Source organism: Dendrobates tinctorius, unplaced genomic scaffold, assembly GCF_039654945.1.
Source record: "Dendrobates tinctorius isolate UK_male_01 unplaced genomic scaffold, ASM3965494v1 ptg000028l, whole genome shotgun sequence".
NCBI classification, from domain to species: Eukaryota; Metazoa; Chordata; class Amphibia; order Anura; family Dendrobatidae; genus Dendrobates; species Dendrobates tinctorius.
In genome coordinates this window covers 68,624,627-68,646,611 of record NW_027361696.1, presented here as the reverse complement: position 1 = coordinate 68,646,611, position 21,985 = coordinate 68,624,627, and the positions used below count along the sequence as shown (strand labels likewise).

General features: G+C 41.4%; 1 protein-coding gene across 3 annotated transcripts in view; it reads left to right on the top strand.

Moving 5' to 3' along the window:
* LOC141085516 (MOB kinase activator 2-like) overlaps nt 1-21,417 on the top strand; it is a 43,206-nt gene extending 21,789 nt beyond the window's left edge. For all 3 annotated transcript variants that reach the window (XM_073570936.1, XM_073570934.1, XM_073570935.1), the window contains exons 3-6: nt 653-801; nt 4,623-4,716; nt 18,267-18,391; nt 20,428-21,417. In XM_073570936.1, the coding sequence (XP_073427037.1) occupies nt 653-801; nt 4,623-4,716; nt 18,267-18,391; nt 20,428-20,705 (646 nt within the window). In that variant the 3' untranslated portion in view covers nt 20,706-21,417. The remainder of the gene's footprint in view (nt 1-652; nt 802-4,622; nt 4,717-18,266; nt 18,392-20,427) is intronic.
* Nucleotides 21,418-21,985: the final 568 nt, after the last annotated feature.

Below are 21,985 nucleotides of genomic sequence, written 5' to 3'. Positions count from 1 at the left end.
TTATGGACAAGAACATCTCTGAGTGTTAGAGCGTTGTTGGCCATCTTGATAGTAAAGGTGCCCTTAAACGGAGATCTTGGCAGGATCAGCCAACTATCTTATGTGTATGGTGGCCGTGTGACCCCCATGACAGATGATATGGGTTAATGAAGGATTGGCCACGTTGGATATCAGCCTGATTCTTTGTTCTTAACTTGATAAGGCCTTGTCTGTTTCTATGTTGATAACCTGAGCATGTCCAACAGATGTGAAGCCCTCTTGTACGCTTCCTTCGGCTGTTGGACGAGCTATGGTTCGGCTGGCAGTTATCTACTCTGAGGCTTCCATACACAGGGGAGGAGTTGGCCTGCGCAGGTTGGCCTGCACCCCTGTGATCTCTAGGAGAGAGTCGCTAACCGACATCTACGGTGGTGGCTTATCTTTAGAGAACAAAAGGATCTGTAGTCCAAAATCTGACATGTCACCCAACAATGTCACGGGGTTCCCATACATTTTAGACTGACAGCTGAACCTGTCGATATTGGCGGGTCCGGTCAACGTTAGTCTAGTATGCTTATGTCGGTGTCTTAAAGTTTTCATGTCTTTTGACAATAGTTGATGTTTGTGGGAAGTTGCATAAAATCCATTTTTCTCTTTTTTTTTTTTTCACCAGCAATAAAATAAAAAAGAAGGCTGCAGCAGAAAACGAGAAGCTCTACCTGGAGCCACGATATACAGGGGCTCGAATACTAGACGCTGATATCTTAATGCTTGTGGCTTTACCGAAAGGACTCAATGTCGACGAATGGCTGGCCAGTAATGGTAAGATATCCCTGTAGTCTACCTGGATTAAAAAAAAAAAAAAAAGTGTTGATGTAGCAGTGCTACGTTTGTCATTCTATACAAGTCAAAGTAATGTTATTTTAGTGTTTTTAATGCCTTATAGACATGAGAGAAATCTTCCAAATCCACCAATTTCGGTGCGATAGGGTGACCATCTAATGTGTATGGGGCAGCCGGCCTTCCGACTTTCACCCACCCTTACATAGGCAGGTTATGAAACCCAGTGGGTGCATTAACATTGTGCACATATACTGTAGCGGATCATTACTGTACATTTTATATTTTAGTCTAATTTATATAGCAGCTGATGTATACTATATTAATATATAGTCACTCACTGCAAATGAAAATCACAAAAAAAAATTGAACCGCAAAATGGCAGAGTTAATAAAAGAACCGTTTAAAGACACACTATCCATAGTAACCAATCAGAGCTCAGCTTACATTTCTCAAAGTGCTCTGGCTAGATGAAAGCTGCTCAGTGATTGGTTGCTATTAACAAGGGTGGCTGGTTTATCAGTGAGGCCTAGTAGTATATCAAAAACCTGCCTTCTTGTTTCTAAACTGTGGTGGCCACAATGATAGTCTAGTAAAACTTATAACATCCATGACCATGATCTTTTGTTACATACTTGTCTTGCAATTCATACCTGTTTACTGATTTGTGGCTGTAAAAATCCTTTGGCCATGATTTGAAGCAAATTGTGACAACATGTCTCCCATACCTGTCCCGCATGTACCTTACATTGTGTTTTGCCTTTCCGTATTTGGCTTGGGTGATGAGCACGTCGTGTTTATCATGCGGGGTGAAACATCTGTGTTTTCCTCATTGTGGTATGTGGATGACTATTACAATTTACATAATAATCGCTCAGTAATAGAGCAAGTATGTAACAGCGGCCATGTTCTGTAGTGGAACTATTACCAGCTGTCTGACTGTTGCTACGAGATAATGCTGGACCACCGACTTAGTTAATTATTAGGGTGACCATACCCATTCAATAGCTGTCAATCAAACTGTGATTCCTCTAATCCTCCATACATTAATTTTACTGTACATGTACTGTAAAAGGGGATGGGGAAATAATCAGCTTGCCAGCACCTCTAGCAACGGCTTATCTTTTCTAATATCCAGTCTCTGTTAGCTGCATCGGGCACCAGGGTGAAGGCCCCCGTTCACATTAGACTAGCGTTGGCCGAAGAATCGTTTAACAGTCAAGTACATGAGGACTCCCCAAACCGATGTCATATGTCTTAAGGGTCTGACTTGGGCACTTTATATTTCAACCCCTGACCGTTTTGGTTCTTTAGTAGATAAGCCACCGCCAGGGTCATTTGGCAGCAGCTTTCTCTGTGCTCCTCAAGCCAAAGACTAATATTTATGTTTATGGTGAAGTTGGGAGAGATGGATGACGGCTGAAAGAGCAGTTGTCCTTGAGCAATTGTATATGGCCAGCTGAAGTGTATAATGTCCTGTCTGATGCCCTGTGTCCACCATTTCAAAATCCAGTGTGGGCGGTGATGGTAGAAGAGTAGTAGAATAAATGCTTCTGTTGTTACTAGTTCATGGGAATTACACATTGGATGGCTGTTGGATAAAAGCTGGTTGGGCCGGCCTGCTCTCCCTTACACAGCAGCACTCGTTCGGCTGAGGTCTTGTTTTTCCTATGAGAGAGTGGCTGCCAGACATGTCTGGTGGCAGCTTATCTCCAGGTGAACAAAGAGGATCGGTGGTCCGTAATAGGAGATCCTTAACTCTCAGATTAGACTTTTGACTGAACCTGTCAATATTGGTTACTTTATTCACCACACATTATACTAGTTCTTTAGATTTCTACATCAGACAAGCCGCAGGTCTTCTGTACCGAACTTAAAAGCCTCATATACACGTAGTTTTGGTCAGGAGACCTAGGGCCGGTCTATGATAAAACTTCAACACACAGATGTGCGAATCCAGCCTTATGTGGATTCATTTTCCATAATTCCCATGAACAGTTTGGTCTACTGTCTCTTCTCTTTCCGTAACCTCAGACTGACCAATTTTTAACAAGTTGAAGGATCCAATCACTATCTTGTCAGATTTTCTCAATAAATCAAGGTGGACACAATACTGTGTACTTAATTTACTTTGAAAACAGACATCAATGGAACAAACATACCAATGCATCAATAGCCTATTTCCAATCTTCAGTGACTAGTAGGCTCCAAAGGCTTGTTTTCCAACCATTTGGCATCTGCAGAATATCTATAATTCGTGTCCCACTTTCCACCGTCTTCTGGATCAGGACAGTGCTTCATGCATCATTAAGGTCACAGATCTGAGCAGCCAACAATGAAGACTAGATGACCATTGCAGTTGGACCAGCTCATCTTTCCAAATGATTCGGATATGTGGCTTCTCAAACCAGCACAGTTTTTACCATATGAATTGAATTTGAGGCTGGACTGGTTTAATTTAGTCTTCTGAAACTTCAATGAGTTAACGCTATGGGTTTATGGCATTCATCGCCCTCTGCCAATGGATGTCCCCACTTCTTCTGTAGAAATCATCAGTTCTGCTTCAAATTTTATTATAATTTCCTGGGTAGACACTGGCTTCAGTATAGGAGGTTCATGAAAAGGCAAGTAAAGTAGACCCACCAGAAGGATCAGGCAAGAACTCTATATTGGTCTGGTCAGATCTATTAAGGTTTAGGCTGTGAACATGATCTAAATCTTGACAGAACCATCCCTATGCCTTCTGCCAGTGGAAAGGGAGCACAAACTGAGATGACATTGCCCTAATTGGCCACCTTTTATTTAAACAAACTGCATTGAACTGCATCCTATGAATTCAGCCACTCTTGTCAGGGCTTCTCCGCATCAAAGTTGTTTCATGGATGAGGGCTGCTAATTCCCATCTGTTGCTCATTTGATGGTGAAGTTTGAAGTAGGATTATGGAGTCTGACTTCCAATTTCTCATCCAGATCCTTGACCACAAACTCTCTTCTCCCAGCTCCTTGGAGTTTTTCTTTCGCTGCTGGGAGCACTGGCTCTGTTTTCATTTCTATTTGTATGTCTCGGAGGTTAGACATAATAAAGAGTTATGGTATATATGAGACTTCCCTGTTAAATATAGATGGCGCCTGCCTGGAACACAACATTAACTCCTTGGATGTGCTTGGGGGGACTTTTTCTACCAGAAATTGGGAGACTAAATTCAATGTTTTTTGTTGCTGAAAGCTGCACATGATCCAGATTCTTTGGAATTTCATGGGGAATGGATGTATGTTCCCAACTAAAATCCCAATTTTTGATTGATACTTCAGTTTGGCATTTGGGTTTTAGCAATCTATCATGGTCCAAGTACAGACTATGACTTCAGGACTGAGGACAGGTCTCCTCATTTATGCCAATGATGAGGCTGTTGAGTATGAGTCTGGACACCTGCGGACAGTCCATACTCGAACCTTATTTCCCGGACGTCTGAATTCAAGTCTAGATACTCAAAGGATTGTTTAAATAAATGGGAGGCTGTGTAAAGAGAAGGCTTAAAGTCTGCCAAAAAAGGAACCACTATTTGCCATCTAAGGGGTCCCAAATAGTGCCCCCCCCACCCCGTAGGATGTTCTATTATGTTATATGACCTATCTGGTTGGGGAAATCGGATCCATTTTGAATCTCTAAATTATAGCGACGAATGACAAAAATGAGACCTATTAGCCGTAAGTTACAAGGTTATAAAACACGTTAATAGAAATAGTGTAGTAACTCATAATTTATGCTAGTTTATTTATTCTGACATTTTCTTATTCCTCAGCCTCTGCCTTCTACAACCATGTCAGTCTCATATACGGGTCTTTATCAGAATTCTGCACCGTATCATCTTGTCCAACAATGAAGGCTTGGTCAACGTAAGTACTCCATGTTTATTAGCTTTGTATAAAAAGAATCCTTTTTTTGAATGTAGATTTATGATAGACCTCCTCGATGCAAGAGTTGGAAAATCTTTATGCAGTGATTGCGTGCCCATGGAAACATCCTTGACCTGCAGTAGATAAATTAATGGTCGTATGTAACGGTCTAAAACAATGGTGTCTGAAATGAGGTCTACTGTAGTCACACAATGGACCTCCCGAGGCTGTGAGTATTTTTCCAGTAGCCTTTCTCCTGCTAGTTGGCACACTATTGGCCTCATGATCGGTAAATTATTAACTTGTGCCCAAGGTTGCATGAACACTTCATCTGTTGCTCCAAAAGAAAAGTATTCTGTGTTTACAAGGGGAGTATTAATTGTGGGGGGGGGTAGCTTACAATTACCAGTGTGACATTAGCCATGTTTAAAATTTGCATCTATAGCCAACGTGGAGTTGTACAAGATTAAAAAAGCATGGTCACTTTCTTCCAGAGGTCACCCTGTCCTGTCCAGAGGGTAGGTTGGTACTGTTATTGCAAGAAAGCAATCATGTTTTTCATTTCTATTTTTGGACAGTCTCATCAAACCTATATTCCGTTGTATAAGAAAAGGCACTTTTTCGCGTTCTACCCTTAAGGGAGCCCTTCAATGGGGATCTAATGTGCTAATATAGTGAAGAGTCTGAGAGGCGGTGCCTGACTTAGAAAAAAAAAAAAATTCTGGTCGTACTTCACCTCCACATACCATGCACTAGTCATAAGTCTATGTTTTGGTCCAAATGAACCTCAAGTATTTTATTACTTGGCACCTTAACCAGATAAAACTTGGAGGTTAGCACAAAACCACTATTCAAACGGAGTCAACATGCTCGGCGCACCCTTGCAGTCTCCACATAGTTGAGTGAACCTTCCCATCTACTAGTTTTCCATCCATCCGTCTGTCATCCTTTTCCATGATTGACAGCCTTGGCTTTTCAGTAGCCATTTGAGGATGGAGAAGGATGGAAAAACCAGATGACAAGGTGCACTGAACTGTTTAGCCACGCCATGTTGCACCAAGCATCTTTAGATAGTTTCAGCAGTCATTTTATGAAGACACTCCCTTTAAGTTGGCCATATATAATAGATTAATGCCAGTCAAACTTGCCGATTTTGGCTGTCCATCTACTTTGTATGAATGTGTACAGATGGCTTTGTAAGATGAACGGTCACTTGTAGACCTGATCTGAAGGTTCTACAAGATGATCTCTAGGTTTTACAGAAGTTCCAGCTCAATCCAGGTTTGTCCTGAATTTTGGGCACATGAGTGGTCTAGTTTTGATGTCCCTCTAAAGAAGAGAATGAACACAACCCTTTTAGCCACACAGTCTTTTCCACAATTTGACTCTTTGGGTCTTCGGTCATGACTGTTATTGAAGAATTTTTTTTGTCCTGCAGTGTTGAGAACCATACCGATGTCCTTTCTACATAAATGCCATGAAAGAGATGCAGAATCCTCGTAAAATTCTCTAGTAATGGCCCCTACCATTTCCCTCCTCCCCTAAAAGAGCAAAATTCTGCAGAAGACATAAAGCATTCTGAGCCCAAATATGTACAAGTATAGGCCTGCATAGCCTCTTCTGCACACGAGGAATCCGGCTGCACCTTTTCAAGGATGAAAATTCCTTCTCCTCTTGGCCTGGAGCCCGGTTTAATGGGGGGAGTGAAAACATCATAAAATGTCTGTGTGCTAAATTTAACTGGATTCTCTCTGGACAGTTCTACTGTTTATTGGACCAATATAAACATCATAGCCAAATGGCAGGTCATGAAACCGTCGACGCATTCACATTTACCGTGAATTTATATCTCATTTGAACCCAGTAAATCACATTTACAAATAATAAGACCTGACGAACTATAAGCGAGTGCTGGAATGTCCATGTAGCAGAGCGCGCACATTAACAAAAACTGCTTGCTAAACTTGTGTCGCTGATGGTCCGTTTCCGAACTGAAGTGGATTCCAACTAGCACCACCAATTTATTCATTGTGCTTGATTGGAGTCCAGTCTTGTCCTTCGGTGCGGAACGTTCCTCCATCGGGCGAAGTATAAAACTGAAGCTCAAAATCCCCTATGTAAGCTTAAAAGCTAAAACTAATGCTGTCTGTAATGACCAATGGCTTATTGCATGTGTTGTGTTCACTAAGCTCTAAAGGGCCATCACTAGTTGCTGCCAAACTACTGCTTAAAGGGAATCTCAGAAGGTTTTTTTTCCATTTTAATCTGAGAACAGAATAATGTAGGGGCAGGGATCCTGATTCCAGGGATTTCTCACTGGACTATGTGCTGTAGTTTCAATACAATCAGTGTTTTCTCAGCAGGAGATTCACTAGAGGACTAGAACTCACTGGAATCAGGGTCTCTGCCCCTACATCATGCTGCTCTTAGATTACATATCAAAATCCTGCTTATATATTTCCATTAAGGGCACACGACCGATTTATATCAGACAAGTGCCATGTCTGGTTTTCAGGGATGACCAACTTGGACGATGCGTTGCTGAAATGAAAAATCCTTAGGACTCAGATGAGTTGAAAAATTGCATTAGTTTTTACCAATGACGCTCTTGGCCATGATATTTTATGTGGCTATGCACATGTCTTATGTCGTATTTTAGTATTAATAATATGTGTGTGTGTGTGTGTATATATATATATATATATATATATATATATATATATATATATATATATATATATATATATATATATATTTTACAGTTGTGGCCAAAAGTATTGACACCCCTGCAATTCTGTCAGATAATGCTCAGTTTCTTCCTGAAAATGATTCCAAACACAAATTCTTTGGTATTATTATCTTCATTTAATTTGTCTTAAATGAAAAAACACACAAAGAATTGTCCTAAAGCCAAATTGGATATAATTCCACAGCAAACATAAAAAAGAGGGTGGACAAAAGTACTGGCACTGTTCAAAAAATCATGTGATGCTTCTCTAATTTGTGTAATTAACAGCACCTGTAACTTACCTGTGGCACCTAACAGGTGTTGGCAATAACTAAATCACACTTGCAGCCAGTTGACATGGATTAAAGTTGACTCAACCTCTGTCATGTGTCCTTGTGTGTACCACATTGAGCATGGAGAAAAGAAAGAAGACCAAAGAACTGTCTGAGGACTTGAGAAACCAAATTGTGAGGAAGCATGAGCAATCTCAAGGCTACAAGTCCATCTCCAAAGACCTGAATGTTCCTGTGTCTACCGTGCGCAGTGTCATCAAGAAGTTTAAAGCCCATGGCACTGTGGCTAACCTCCCTAGATGTGGACGGAAAAGAAAAATTGACAAGAGATTTCAACGCAAGATTGTGCGGATGTTGGATAAAGAACCTCGACTAACATCCAAACAAGTTCAAGCTGCCCTGCAGTCCGAGGGTACAACAGTGTCAACCCGTACTATCCGTCGGCATCTGAATGAAAAGGGACTGTAAGGTAGGAGACCCAGGAAGACCCCACTTCTTACCCCGAGACATAAAAAAGCCAGGCTGGAGTTTTCCAAAACTTACCTGAAAAAGCCTAAAATGTTTTGGAAGAATGTTCTCTGGTCAGATGAGACAAAAGTAGAGCTTTTTGGGCAAAGGCATCAACATAGTTTACAGGAGAAAAAAAAAAGGCATTCAAAGAAAAGAACACGGTCCCTACAGTCAAACATGGCGGAGGTTCCCTGATGTTTTGGGGTTGCTTTGCTGCCTCTCCCACTGAACTGCTTGACCGTGTGCATGGCATTATGAAGTCTGAAGACTACCAACAAATTTTGCAGCATAATGTAGGGCCCAGTGTGAGAAAGCTGGGTCTTCCAGCAGGACAATGACCCAAAACACACTTCAAAAAGCACTAAAAAATGGTTTGAGAGAAAGCACTGGAGACTTCTAAGGTGGCCATCAATGAGTCCAGACCTGAATCCCATAGAACACCTGTGGAGAGATCTAAAAATGGCAGTTTGGAGAAGGCACCCTTCAGATATCAGGGACCTGGAGCAGTTTGCCAAAGAAGAATGGTCTAAAATTCCAGCAGAGCATTGTAAGAAACTCATTGATGGTTACCGGAAGCGGTTGGTCGCAGTTATTTTGGCTAAAGGTTGTGCCCCTTAGACCTTGATTCTACAGAGTCATTTCAAACAGAGTGATCTATTTCACGTGTTTATTTCTGTTAATGTTGATTATTATGGCTTACTGCCAGTGCTAGAGATTGAAATTTCCATCTCCAATAAGCTTGTCAGCAGAGGGAAGCATGTAGTGCTCTAAAATTTCCTGGTAGACGGCTGCACTGACTTTGGTCTTGATAAAACACAGTGGACCTACACCAGCAAATGACATGGCTTCTGAAACAATCACTGAGCATCCTGGGCTTCCATAGCACCTCAACAGAGCCACAGGCTGATCGCCGCCATGCCATGCCACATTGATGCATTAAGGCTGTGTGCCCATGTAGCGATTTTTAAGCGTTTTTGGCGCGAAAACGTTTAAAAATCGTGTACAGAACGCCCCCCATGCATTCCTATGGCATTCCGCACATGCTGTGCTAATGCTGCGCTTTTTTCCGCGGCAGAATCGCATCACGGAAAAAATCGCAGCATGCTCATTCTTTTGTGCAGAATCGCAAAGAATTACCACGATTCCGCACCCATAGGAATGCATGAGAATCGCTTACTTCCCGCATGTGGCTATGCCCACCATGAGCGAAGTTAAGCGTCTTATGTGCGGTTGGTACCCACGGTGTGGAGGAGAGGAGACTGTCCTCCAGGCCCTGGGTACCATACCCCTGTATAAAAAAGAATAAAAAATAAAAAATCGGGGTATATTTACCTTCCGGCGTCCCGCGCTGCATTCCCGGCCTCAGCGTTCCCAGTAATGCCTTGCGGCAAGGTCCTGTGATGACGTTGGTCTCGCGTGACTCTAGCGGTCTCGCGAGATCGCTATAGCAACGCGAGACTACGTCATCACAGGTCTCGCAAGGCATTACTGGGAACGCTGAGGCCGGGAATGCAGCGCGGGACGCCGGAAGGTAAATATACCCCAATTTTTATTTTATTTTTTTTTTTTTTTTTTAGCATTTTAACATTCTATCTTTTACTATTGATGCCGCATAGGCAGCCTCAATAGTAAAAAGCTGGTCACACTTGTCAAATACTATGTTTGACGAGTGTGACCAACCTGTCAATCACTTTTGAAGCATCGCTTGGAAAGTGCTTGAATATCGCACACGAAAATCGCGGCAAAATCGCGATCATAATCGCGGTGAAATCGCGCGGAAAAAACGCACGATTTCTGGGAAGGAGTCCGGTTTTTAGTGAGCGTTTTAAAATGCTACGTGGGCACATAGCCTAACTGATGCAAAAGGAGCCCCGACCAAGTCTTGAGAGCATTTGCTGAACATACATTTCAGTAGGCCAACATTTCGGATTTTACGATCATTTTTCAAGCTGGTGTTAAGAAGTTTTCTAATTTACTGAGATAATGACTTTTGGATTTTCATTGGCTGTAAGCCATAATCATCAACATTAGCAGAAATAAACACTTGAAATAGATCACTTTTGTTTTTAATGACTCCACTGTATGAGTTTCACTTTTTGTAGTGAAAAACTGAAATTAACTTTTTAATGAGTTCTAATTTTGTGAGATGCACTCGTATTTGTGTGTATGTATGCATGTGTGTATGTATATTTATATATATATATGTGTGTGTATATATATGTGTGTATATATATATATATATATATATATATATATATATATATATATATATATATATATATGTATATATATGTATGTATATGTGTGTATATATATATATATATATATATATAATATATATATTTTTTTTTTTTTTCTTGGGTTGAGTAGATAAAATCCTAGATGGCCTTGAATTTGATCTGGGTGTCGGATCAAAATCTACAGTGCAGGTTTTTCGGTCTGTGAAAAACAGCGTGACTGCACTCGGATGACATCAGAGTGCAGTATGATTTTTCACAGAATGGAGAAGGTGGAGAAACTTTTTTTTTTTTTTTTTTTTTGTTCCCCTTCAAGAAGAACTGATGTCTGTGTCATCAAGACGTTTTTCTTGGATGCAGAGGAAACAGTTGTGTCCACCTACTCTCTCTATTCAGAGGTTTTGGAATCCGAAAAATATCACTCGTATTGATGCAAAATAATAATCTGGCTCTGCTCCCTTTCGCATATTCTGAGTGGAAAAGTTTTGCAGCCTGTGGATAAGGTCGGTTCATATCTCCTTCACTTTGCTGCTACTTTTATTACGTTTCTGATCTTTCTGTTTGGAAGACCCGGGATGAAAACCTTTTTAAAGGGACTAAAATCCCCACCTAGAAATGAACCCCGACTCCTAATTTACAAAGTCTGCTTCTGCTTGAGAGGTCCTGGTTGTCAGGAGGGTTGTGTATCCTGCTGGGCTGCATTCTTATACTTGTCAGTACGTTGGCTTCCTCGCCCTCGTGATGGCGACAAACTATCTTGTCTGTCAAAACTTTTTCTTTTTTTTTATGTTTTAAAGTGCACCACCCCATAATGTAGGAGCACTCCACAAGTGCAAAAACAACACCTAAGGACTAGGGTCCTGGCCATAAGAGCTCGCAAACATTCGCGAGGCCGATCAGATGGCGGTAGGTTTAATGACTCCGGTTTTTTTTTTTTTTTTGTCTGATCAAACATTGGTCATGGCGACGTGTTCGTAACAGGAAGTTTTGTAATGAGGACAAGCCCGCTAATGGAATTCAGTGCGCTGAGAAGCAAACATAACTCAGACGCTGTGAAATGAAAGGTAAAGGTGGACTGATGAGGGCGTTTACGAGAAAAGACCTAGATCTAACTTTCCATTCTCCAAGAGAAGTGCACAAGTCGTTTCCTACACCGATTTTTACACTGGGTTCTTGTCCTCTTTAATTTTTACTTCTTTGTTTTTGTAGTTTTGACTTGTTTTTCTTCTCCATTTTTACCTATCACATGTTATTATACAGTACTGGTGGTTTTGTGCACTTCTGATGTGGAGGGACAACACTGGCGCACCAACCTTGCCGCCAGAGATGCCACCCATCCAGGTAGTCTTGGACAGTCGGCTTTCACCCACGTGTGTGTGTGTGTGTGTGTGTGTGTGTGTGTGTGTGTGTGTGTGTGAAAAAAAGAAAAAAAAAAAAGTTGCTGAAACCTTTTCAGGACTGCACTTATCCTCCTGTGAATGCAGCTGATGGCTCCATAATCGGGATTACAGGCAGTAGACGTGGAACACTTACAATCATGACTATTGTATCATGGTTTTACAATGTGTCCGTAAATTGGCAACCCTGGATACCACTTTTGTCTAGTATTGCAGCTTACCTATTATCTTTTTTTAATTTTATTTTTTTTATTTATCTGCACATCTGAGAAAACTTGATGAGCCTAATTGGATGAATTTTCTCAGATAACTGAGGGGAGTAGTCAAGTCATGGAATCCTATATTTGCTATAAAATATATGAAGTAGTAGGTTCATCGGTCATGACTGCATCCAGTCCATGTTGTTATGTTGAAAAAAGCCGCCTGTCCAGCAAGTTCACCCTTCCTTACCAGTTCTCCATTGCTATAATACAATGTAATTTCTTTTAGGAAAAGCATTCAGCACTTTTTTTTTTTTTTTTAACGTGGACATAGTACCTGCCATTAGTATCGCTTGCGGTCGGACGTTTCGCAGTCTGACTGCTCTAACTGTAAAGAATCCTTTCATATATAGTTGCTGGTATCTCCTTTCCTCCACAAGTAATGAATGCTCCTGGTCCTTGGAAGGAAAAAGCTGGATGTCAGATGAATGATCGGCTTAAGCATTGTTCGGCTGACAGCCATATCATGTGTATGGTGGGCTCAAGAGTCGACCTATTTCAGATTTGTCAAAATCTTCAACTGAAGTGGTAACATTATATTCAATTGGGAATAAAGCATAAGCATTTTTTGTCAGAAAAAAAATTAGGTAGAGAACCTTTAGGCCATGTGCACACGCTGCGGATTCTGTTGCGTATCCGCAGCGTTTCTGGCCCTGCGCGTCCGCAGCAGTTTCTGCTCCGTTGTACAGTACCATTGTTTCCAATGGTAAAACCAAAAACACAGTGCACATGCTGCGGATTTGCTGCGGGTTACAATTCACAGCATGTCAATTCTTATGTGCGGAATCCGCTGCGGTTTCACACCTTCTCCATTATCAGGTGTGAAACCGCATGGGTAAACCGCAGGACTTTTGACCTACGGATTTACCTGCTCATTTTTACAAATCCGCGGGGACAAATCCGCAGCTCTCCAAACTACGTGTGCACATAGCCTTAGGCTATGCTCACATGATGCTTTTTTCGAGTTCTGAAATAACTACTGTAGTTTGTCAAGTGGAAATCACTTATTTTTTTTATTTTTCTTTTTTTAGTTTTTGTTTTTCTTTTCCAATAGTGTTGTGTGTGTTTTTTTTTTTTTAATCAGACTTTTCATTTGACAGTGCGGATGAGATACAATAGTGATCCATTTGCGAAAAGTCAGACTTACATTCCCTTCCCCCCTCCCCCCCCCCCCTCAATGATTAACTTATAAAACCTCTTCCAGCGGCCAAAAATAAGATAAAATAATCCTCATAAAAAAGTAATGTGGATTTTTCAGAGAAATGTAGTTTTCCTGGATTTTTTTTTTTAAATAGGATTTTGGGTTGAATAGTAAACACCCCCCCTTTAAAAAAAAAACAAAAAAAAAACCTAGTGTCAAATTGGGATGACCGGAGGTGATTGGGACTTGGCCCCACACAATCTTGCATAAGACTAGACTACATGACCGTAGGCCATTGCAACAATTTTTTCAGCAGATCTCACACTTGTTTTCCCAAGGGGTTTACGTTTCGGAGATCCAATATTGCACTTGTCTGTGTACGAGGCATGCAAACACCGCCTTGTTGATATGAAGTTGCCATGTAGCGTGTACACACAGAAGCAGCTGACATGGTCCTGAGGGACATATAATTAGCTCCCCATGCACCTGCTTCCCTCTACACCAGGAGTTGAAGTGGTCTCTGGCACGCACCAGCTTCTTGTTTCAGCTTTTATCTGTGCCTGATACAACCGCAGCTAAATGAGCACAATTAATTTGACAATTATACTTTGTGCCGCACGGGTGGTCTACCGGTGACAGCGAGAGGCAATTAACCTGACCTGACGGGGTAAACAATGTCTGGATTCCAGTCCCAACATCATAGAATGAGTTTACCTAGTCCGACTAGGTGGAAAATCGGGCTAGTAATACCCGCAAATTGCAGATGTGACTGGCTGTGTGCTGGTCCATATTGCCTATGGCGGCAGAAGCCTATCCATATGGAAAATCGGCCATATGCGCTGGCTATAATGGATCCATGTGTTTTCCGTGGTGCAAATGGACGGAATATGTGCTTGTCTGAACAAGCCCTAAAAAGAACCCGACGCTTTTTTTTTTTTTTAAATCTCTATATGAGGCCTCTTTGTTATTGCCTAACAAATTGGTAATCCCTGCATGTGTTGCAGTTGTCGAACAGCCGTGAAACATGCAGTTGCGGGGACTCGAACATATTTTTTGAGCATGGCGAAGACACTCGGTCAGCACATTGGCATGCTCAGATAACACTTTATCTGAGCACATTCGCTCAACATTATTGCTCACACAAATGTCTAATAACGAGGAGATGCAGTACTGTTTTTAGACACTTTTTATTGACCACAATCTAACATGGCTGCCAGTTTACCAAAAAAATGGAATATAATATATCTAAAGCAAAAAAATGATCTTTTAAACTCCCATTTTGGAATGGTTTTCCTTGACCCTTTCGGAACACTTTTCTTCATACCTCATCCCACTACTGCTAAAAGGGATAATTTTTGGACCCCGGAAAACCATATCCCTTCTCAAAACCTCTGTCTTAGTTGAAGAGACTCCGAGCAGGAAACTGCTGCTTTCTCGTCTGTTCCTATAAATATCCATCTTATTACCAGCTTGGATGTAAGATTATTGTTTCTAAAAATGTCAGGCGCTGCCGCCTGTAGTTGACCACAAGGGCGGAAGGCAAAAATGCTCATTTAATGCCAAAGAAATTCAATCTGTCACGTGGCTTGTAAAAATCTTTCTACAGCCGAGGAAGCTGACAAGGCTATCCTTGTGGTGTCTTTTCCATGTCTTCAGAAGGGTAGTATTAGAAGCCTCCATTTTGACACTGGTAACTTGCACTTATAACGTGCAGGTGCTGCAAAATCTGAGGGGAGGCGATGAAGCCCCTAAAATCAGATTTCTATGTTACTCTTTATGAACGACTATTAAATAGAAGTGCGTAGGCCGAACCTGCCAATTTCTTCTAGATGAGAAGTGTTTTTGGCGATGTCCTGTCTCGTGGCACATGTTGGGAGAAGGACTTTTAGACGGGACGACAATTGGAGAACACTCGTTTTCTTAGGAAAGCTTGTTCCTGACTATTAGGCCATCAAAACTGACTGGTAAAAAGCTTGACTTTATTTTTTTTTTTAGCCGGCTTGAAAAAGAAAACTTTGTTCTCAGCAGCGCATCATTTTTTTTTTTTTTTTTCAAGCTGGCTAAAAAAAATATAATCAAGCTTTTTTCCGGTCTGTTTAGATGGCCTAATAGGTGATGTGCTGCCGATAATGATGACCTTTGCTCATAAAATGATGATTTAAGTGCCAGTAGCCGATCAGCAGTGGTTTAATGTCAGCAGTCACTGGACATCAGGCGCGTTAGATTTTTAACATGCCTGATTCGTTGTTCTTATAGGCTGCAGTATAACGCAATGGGAAAGGGCAGAACAACCGCTGGCTCTTAAAGATTTTTAGGCTCCCATTAGATCAGCATATAAGTTGGAGGCACTGATCACAGTTGTATCCTTATGGCGAACGACCAACAAGAAGTCGCCCATATGGTCTATGGTTGGACATTTATAGAAGGTGGGGGGGTCATCAGTTTTTGTTTTTTGGTTTTTTTTGTTGTGTTTTTTTTTTTTTAAGGAAGGAGTCTCGAGCAGTATAGAGTGATTCTTTGGGCTTCTCTGGATGGCCTTCATGGTAGTGGCCCCCTTACCTCTTGCGCCCCTGTGTGCTCCCTTCTGCTCCAAGTTCATTGTAGAGCATAATAAGTTACAATAGACGATTGATCACTTGCCAGGGTGAACGTGCTTCTTGGGCCGTATAAGGATTTGTTTTCTCAGGAATCTTCACGGATGTGATGAAAGAAGGCAAAATTCCAGCTTCTGTTTATGGTTTTCATCCATTGGCTCTGTCGACTGTATACTTATAAAACACTAAACATTTACACCCCAACAAAAATCTCCAAGCTGCTTTGAAACTCACATGGATCAGAAAAGTTTTACTACATAATAAAGTGCTACATACCACCTGGGGGGGGGATGTGAGAGAATTTAAAGGGGTTGTCTGGCTTACAAATTCCTAAATGCTCAGTAGAAGTCCCTTATTTGAGATTTCCAGCAATTAGTTAGAAAAAGAGTGCTGCCCTCATTGGAGTACCCAGGACTGCACAAATGGCACATTTAGTTCAAATGCTATGATTTAATGCTTAAATTTTCCTTCTGGTGGCTCCAGAATGTGTGGTCATTGGCACTGCTCTCCCCAATGTAAGAGGATAAGATTCGTTGGATGCAGTGAAGAGCTGGAGGCAGAGAAAGGGGTTAATAGGATTTACTAGAACAGGTTGTTAGACAGGGAATACTCCACGCAGGGGGACAAGATCAGTAACGGTAACAACGGAGTTTGCACACAAACACAATACTTGAGAAAAAGGTGTATGGAAAAAGGTAACTTATCGCTCACAGTTCTTGTTGGGGAAAGGCTGAAATATATCTCCCGCCGACGTCGCAGATCGTGGACAATGTCTCTGGCTCTGTTACGGAGGAAAGAAAAGCACGGTCTCCCGACTGTGCCGATGTATCCGCTCCCGCTTGGCTTGGGTGCACTGGAACGTAGAAACAGTCCTTTATGTAGATTCCTCTGGAATGGCGCTAAACACGAACCATGTGCACGCTCGCAGGCCGCGGCAGCGTGTGATCCTCTGAAGTAGTCTCTAGGAACGGAGCAAGTCAGCTTATCTGCCAGTGTGTGTGGGACTGAGCCATCCAGAAAGGAAGGGTCCGAAGATAGCTCAATAGGGACACAGTCAGTTTGCAAGTCAGGATGCTGGGGGATGGATGACGCGGAGTTAGCAGTCGGAGCAGTGGGGAGGGAGTCAACCTTCTCCTTGTTCTCCTGTCGAGTTCCCTCGCTCAGTCCTTTTTTCTCTCCCCCCCCACGCCCCCTGCTGTCCAGTGCCAAGGTCCTCCCCTCCCAGAAGAACCTTCCCCCAGCAACAGTGGCGACAATCCCGATAGTTCCGGCTCCAAAGTACATCGGGAACCGCTGACTGTCTCGGCTCATCTTCTTGTACCCCATCCACAGAATAGGTGATACCTACTAGAATAATGGGGTAATCACTTTTCAGAATGAGGCTCCCTTATCTCTTTAAATGGAATGGCATAGACCCTTTATAATTTTTTTGCAGCTCAATTCATAGTTCTGGATCTTGGAGCGGAGCAGCCCTTTAAAGAACACTTCTGCCACTTTTTTTTTTTTTTTTTTTTGCGTTCAGTAGTCTCAGCATTTGGACCTCCGCCGATCAAAACATTGGAAATGTCTCTTGAAGATTGTGAAACCTTTTTAGAGCGTGCAGTTACACTTTAAATACCTGTTTTAGAATTCACGTTATAATGAAAACTAAAAAAATTCTCCACTTACTATTTTTTTTTTTTTTTTAACCTGGTGTAAATGCCGCCGTTCTCCTGAATCTGACGACATTTTTCTTTTGTTCCTGCACCTCTCCATTCCTGAGATATGGCCACCTCTTCCCTGTATATAAATCTAATCTCTTTACCCAGGTAGGCAAGGCCCTCAAGAAGAAGCCTACTTTTTTGTTGGCGTCTTCTAGAAAACCCCACCCCCTTGTCTAACAAGAATGGGAAAAATCACAGGAATGGAGAAGCGCAGGAGCAAATCCAAAACTTTGGATTCAAGAGAACAGTGGCATTTACACCAGATGAAAAAAATATGTATATTTATAGCAAGTGACACTTAAAGGATTTTTTCCTCATCTTTGAAGATGGATATGGTCAGATAGTACTTGTAAAAACAAGCCCGTTTGCAATTTACTGCTTGAGAAAATTTTCATTCGTTCTTGAGATATTAACACTTTTAAGCACGTTGCCTAGGAAACCAACCACCGCTGCTATTTTGTAAGCACGAACTGTAACCAAAAGTGTTAATATCTCAAGAACAGCTGAAAATTTTAATAAGCAATAAATTGCAAAAGTGCTTGTTCTTACAAGCCCTATCCGACCATATCCATCTTCAAATATGGGTATAACCCCTTTAAACAGACACAATATTTTGCTGGCATGATTAGTGTTAAATTTTAGTGTCTTGGCCAAGAGTTTTTATGTTTTCCATGGTTGTGTCTCCAGGCAGATCCAGTGGACGGATGAGAAGGGGCGCAAGAGAAAATGCTCGGGCCCGCAATATGCAGACTATGCTGCCAGCATCATTCAGAAAATCCTGACAGATGAAGACTTGGTTCCTACTAAGCACAGTGAGTAATGCGTCTTCCGCTTCAGGGTTTCTTTCGCTCTGCTGCAAGCACAAGACTATTCTGTTTAATGTCATGTCGAATACAGAGTGCATCCTTGAAGAACTGATTATAGGGGTAATACTACATAAAAGCAGCCTCGGGCACATTTTTTCTAGTGACTATAATGAATTCCCCTGATTCACTTACTGGCAGTCATGCTGAATATAATATGCCTAGCATGTGGTATAAAATAGGAAGGTTTTACATTAAAGGGGTTGTTGGTGTCTGACAATCCTTCTGTGACAGTTCCCCCAAAATCGGTTTACCATAAGGTGGTCCTCTAACTGGATTCTAAGAGGAGCATAGCAGCTGGAGAAAAGCTTCCCAACAGCACCACCACAGGAGGGACAAAGTATTACACAGAACTCCATGGATATTTGCAGACCTCCAGAGCCAAAAATACTTTTTACCTTATTTATAACGTGTAAATGTAAGCCCCAGTTCATCAGTTGCTTTTTTTTTTTTTTTTTGCCTTGTGGTTTTCATTGAAGTTTTTTTGCTCCACATTTTCAAAAAAAGCTCTTTATTTTTGTCTTTAACCTATTTTGCAACTTTTTTTTAGTGCAAATGTGCTAAAATGTCGCAGAATTTGCACAAAAAATGCCGACATGAATAAAGTCATTCTGGGAGGGAACGGAAGTTCCTTTGCGCAAAAATTTCTCGACTTTCTTTTAAAAAAAAAAAAAAAGTCCCGATCTGTTGAATCGGCCAAAAACATTCGGAAACGCCAAACTTCAACAACAATGATGGACCTGGGAGAAAAAAATGAAAGTACATATAAAATTTAAAGGAAGTGTAAACTAAAAGAATAAGGCGAAAATTAGATAAAGATGCAAATGCAATAATGAATCAAATCCGTAAAATGTCTTCTATGATTTTTCCGCATAGTAAGACTAAAGCTTGGCAGCTGAGATTAAAAAATAAATAAAAACTTCATGTAAATTTATCTTCAATGCGATTTTGGTAATCGCATGACCATTTTTGTAGGATTTTCACCTTCTGCAATTGCAAAATTTGTGACCAATCTGCAATATATTCCCTTCTGTCACCGCTCCAGACAGTTGGAATTTTATGCTGATCCGAGTCTGGTTTGCTTGAACTTTGCGTGATTTGCAATCGAGATACTGACGCTAAAATGTGGCCGGATTTTTTGCCTTCTGAACATATTCCTTGATGGTGTTGGCCAAATGGGCATTCAGCTGATGGCCATCTTCCCATAAACATGTATCCATATCCTTACCGAAATAAGCCACACATACTCAACCAGTCTGAGTACAAGTCTTATACTCCCCTGGGTGAGAAGTTCTGCCAGAGAACAAAGAATTGGCCATGTTGATATTCAACATGGCAGATCACTCTTTCTCCTGATTGCAATTGTCTACTAACCATCTAATGCGCTACCCTCTTTGGAAAGACGACAAAATTCCTACTTTTTCATGGAGTTTTTAAACATTTTTCACTTTTTGCGTGTTGGTTCCAAGGCTTGGGCTGCCAAGCTTTGAAGCTGTTGGCAGTGGAGTTGATGCCAATTGATACATGAATCCCGGTCCATTGGCCACATTTGTAATATGTGGTTGCTGGATGGGAACCTTGATAACTGGCTGTTCGATTGATTAGCTGACCTGGCGCAACATCAACATTGCGGCGTCACACACATATGATGTCATGTCGGTGAAGCTAATCAAAAAAGCCACAGATGCCTTCAAGAAAGAGGCAGTTCTTGGGGTTTCCATCCGACGGCCACAGATTACAGTAATGACCAATGGACCAGATCCCGCTAATCGGTTTTCACCGACTATGTAAGTCATCAGCTGATTCCACTCATCAGGTTCAAAAATTAGTTTCTGGGAGCCTAATTCAATTTGCCCCATTCGCGAGGGACTATACTGCATCCATAACCCCTCTGCTCTCGTTGATACTTTTTTTTTCTCTTTAGCTGCTTTGATATATTTTTGTATTTGTTTTTGATTAAATGGTCATTTCTTATTTTACTTCAGGCAAAGAATTTCCAAAGACCTTCAGACCAGCGATCCAGAAGACTTTCCGACTCCTTTTCCACCTCTTGGGCCACATCTACACCTGTCATTTCAGAACGGTGGTGAATCTTGAACTTCAACCTCATCTTAACACCCTGTACCTGCACCTTCTTCTCTTCTGTGCAGAATTTCACCTCCTCGATTCCAAAGAAATGGCCTTAAGCGAAGACTTAACCACAGCCTTGATACATTCCAGCCCACCTCCCCGAACCTCAGGAAGTCACTCCCGTAATACATGAGCCAGCTCTATGGATAACCACCCCTATTTTTTTTTCTACATATACTGCCTCCAGGACTTGTTACCTTTTTTGCATATTCAGTAATATTCCGGTGTAATCTGATTTTTGGAGTGACACCTTCAGCAGCTTCTGATTGCCAAACAAAAAGGTGACAGAGTACAATAATATCCGTGCTGCAGAGCATTCGGGGAGATGAGGATGAAGGCAACGTGCCGCATAGCACAGAGCCGCTTCGAGCTGACTGTACACCGAGGACCCACTAAGTGCATTAAGACGGAAGCCAAACGATCACAAGATCTGAGAAGACAAGCAAAGGACAGACAGCGCTCGCAAAGGCGTTTTATATGTTTCTGGGCAGAAAATGGATTCTCTGGTCGATGTTGTTTTGTGTAACCAACACTGGATGACATGTGCAGACTTTACTTGTGAATTAAGGTCAGGATCTCCAGAATGGGAGCTTTTTTTTTTTTTTTTTTCATTTTTTTTTTAATAAAATTACAAACTTATTTTAATTTAATTATAAGCGCTAACTTCCTATTTTAAGGACATGGATAGAGCTGATAGTTACATGTATATTTTATTTCAGGGGATATGTTACTTTTTCTTAAGAAAAATACGCACTTCACTTTTTTTTGTAATTTATTCATTTAAGTAAAAAGGAAAAAAAATGTATTTACTTTGTTAAAAAAAAAATTAAAACCGCCTAACAGTGTGTGTGTGTTTCTTTACCATGATGGCTAACTTTGAAAAACTGTCTTCCGGGACGTGAATATTTGCACAAGGCCGGTGGAACTTTTAACGCTCAAACACCTTTTACGTGCCTGCAGACCCTCCTTGCCCAGATTCCCACCTGCTGGATGTCCTGTTAGGTTTCCAGCTCCGGAATATCATGGTGTCATGCACAAGAAACAATCTTAAAGTGCTGCTTTACCTGAGGTTTTAGGTGCTTTTTGGAACTCTAGGACTTTGACATCTCTTTCGAGAGTTTGCGAGGTCTAGGAGCCTCCTCGATGATCCAGGAGAATTGTCAAATCTGATCTTTTACATATTATTGATCTATAGCCGGGTATGGCACTTCGTACATCAGACTCTTAGGACAGACCAGTAATTGATAGTTAGCCTGTTCTCTTCTGGACCTTTGGCCTCATTGTGTTTAACCTGTCTCCACTGGAAGATTCTTTGGTCCTATGATGGATCATTAATTTTATGTGTACCTGGACGCTAACAAAATATCAGATTTTTAGGATGGTTCTTTTTAAAGTGTTAGACTGACTGTATCT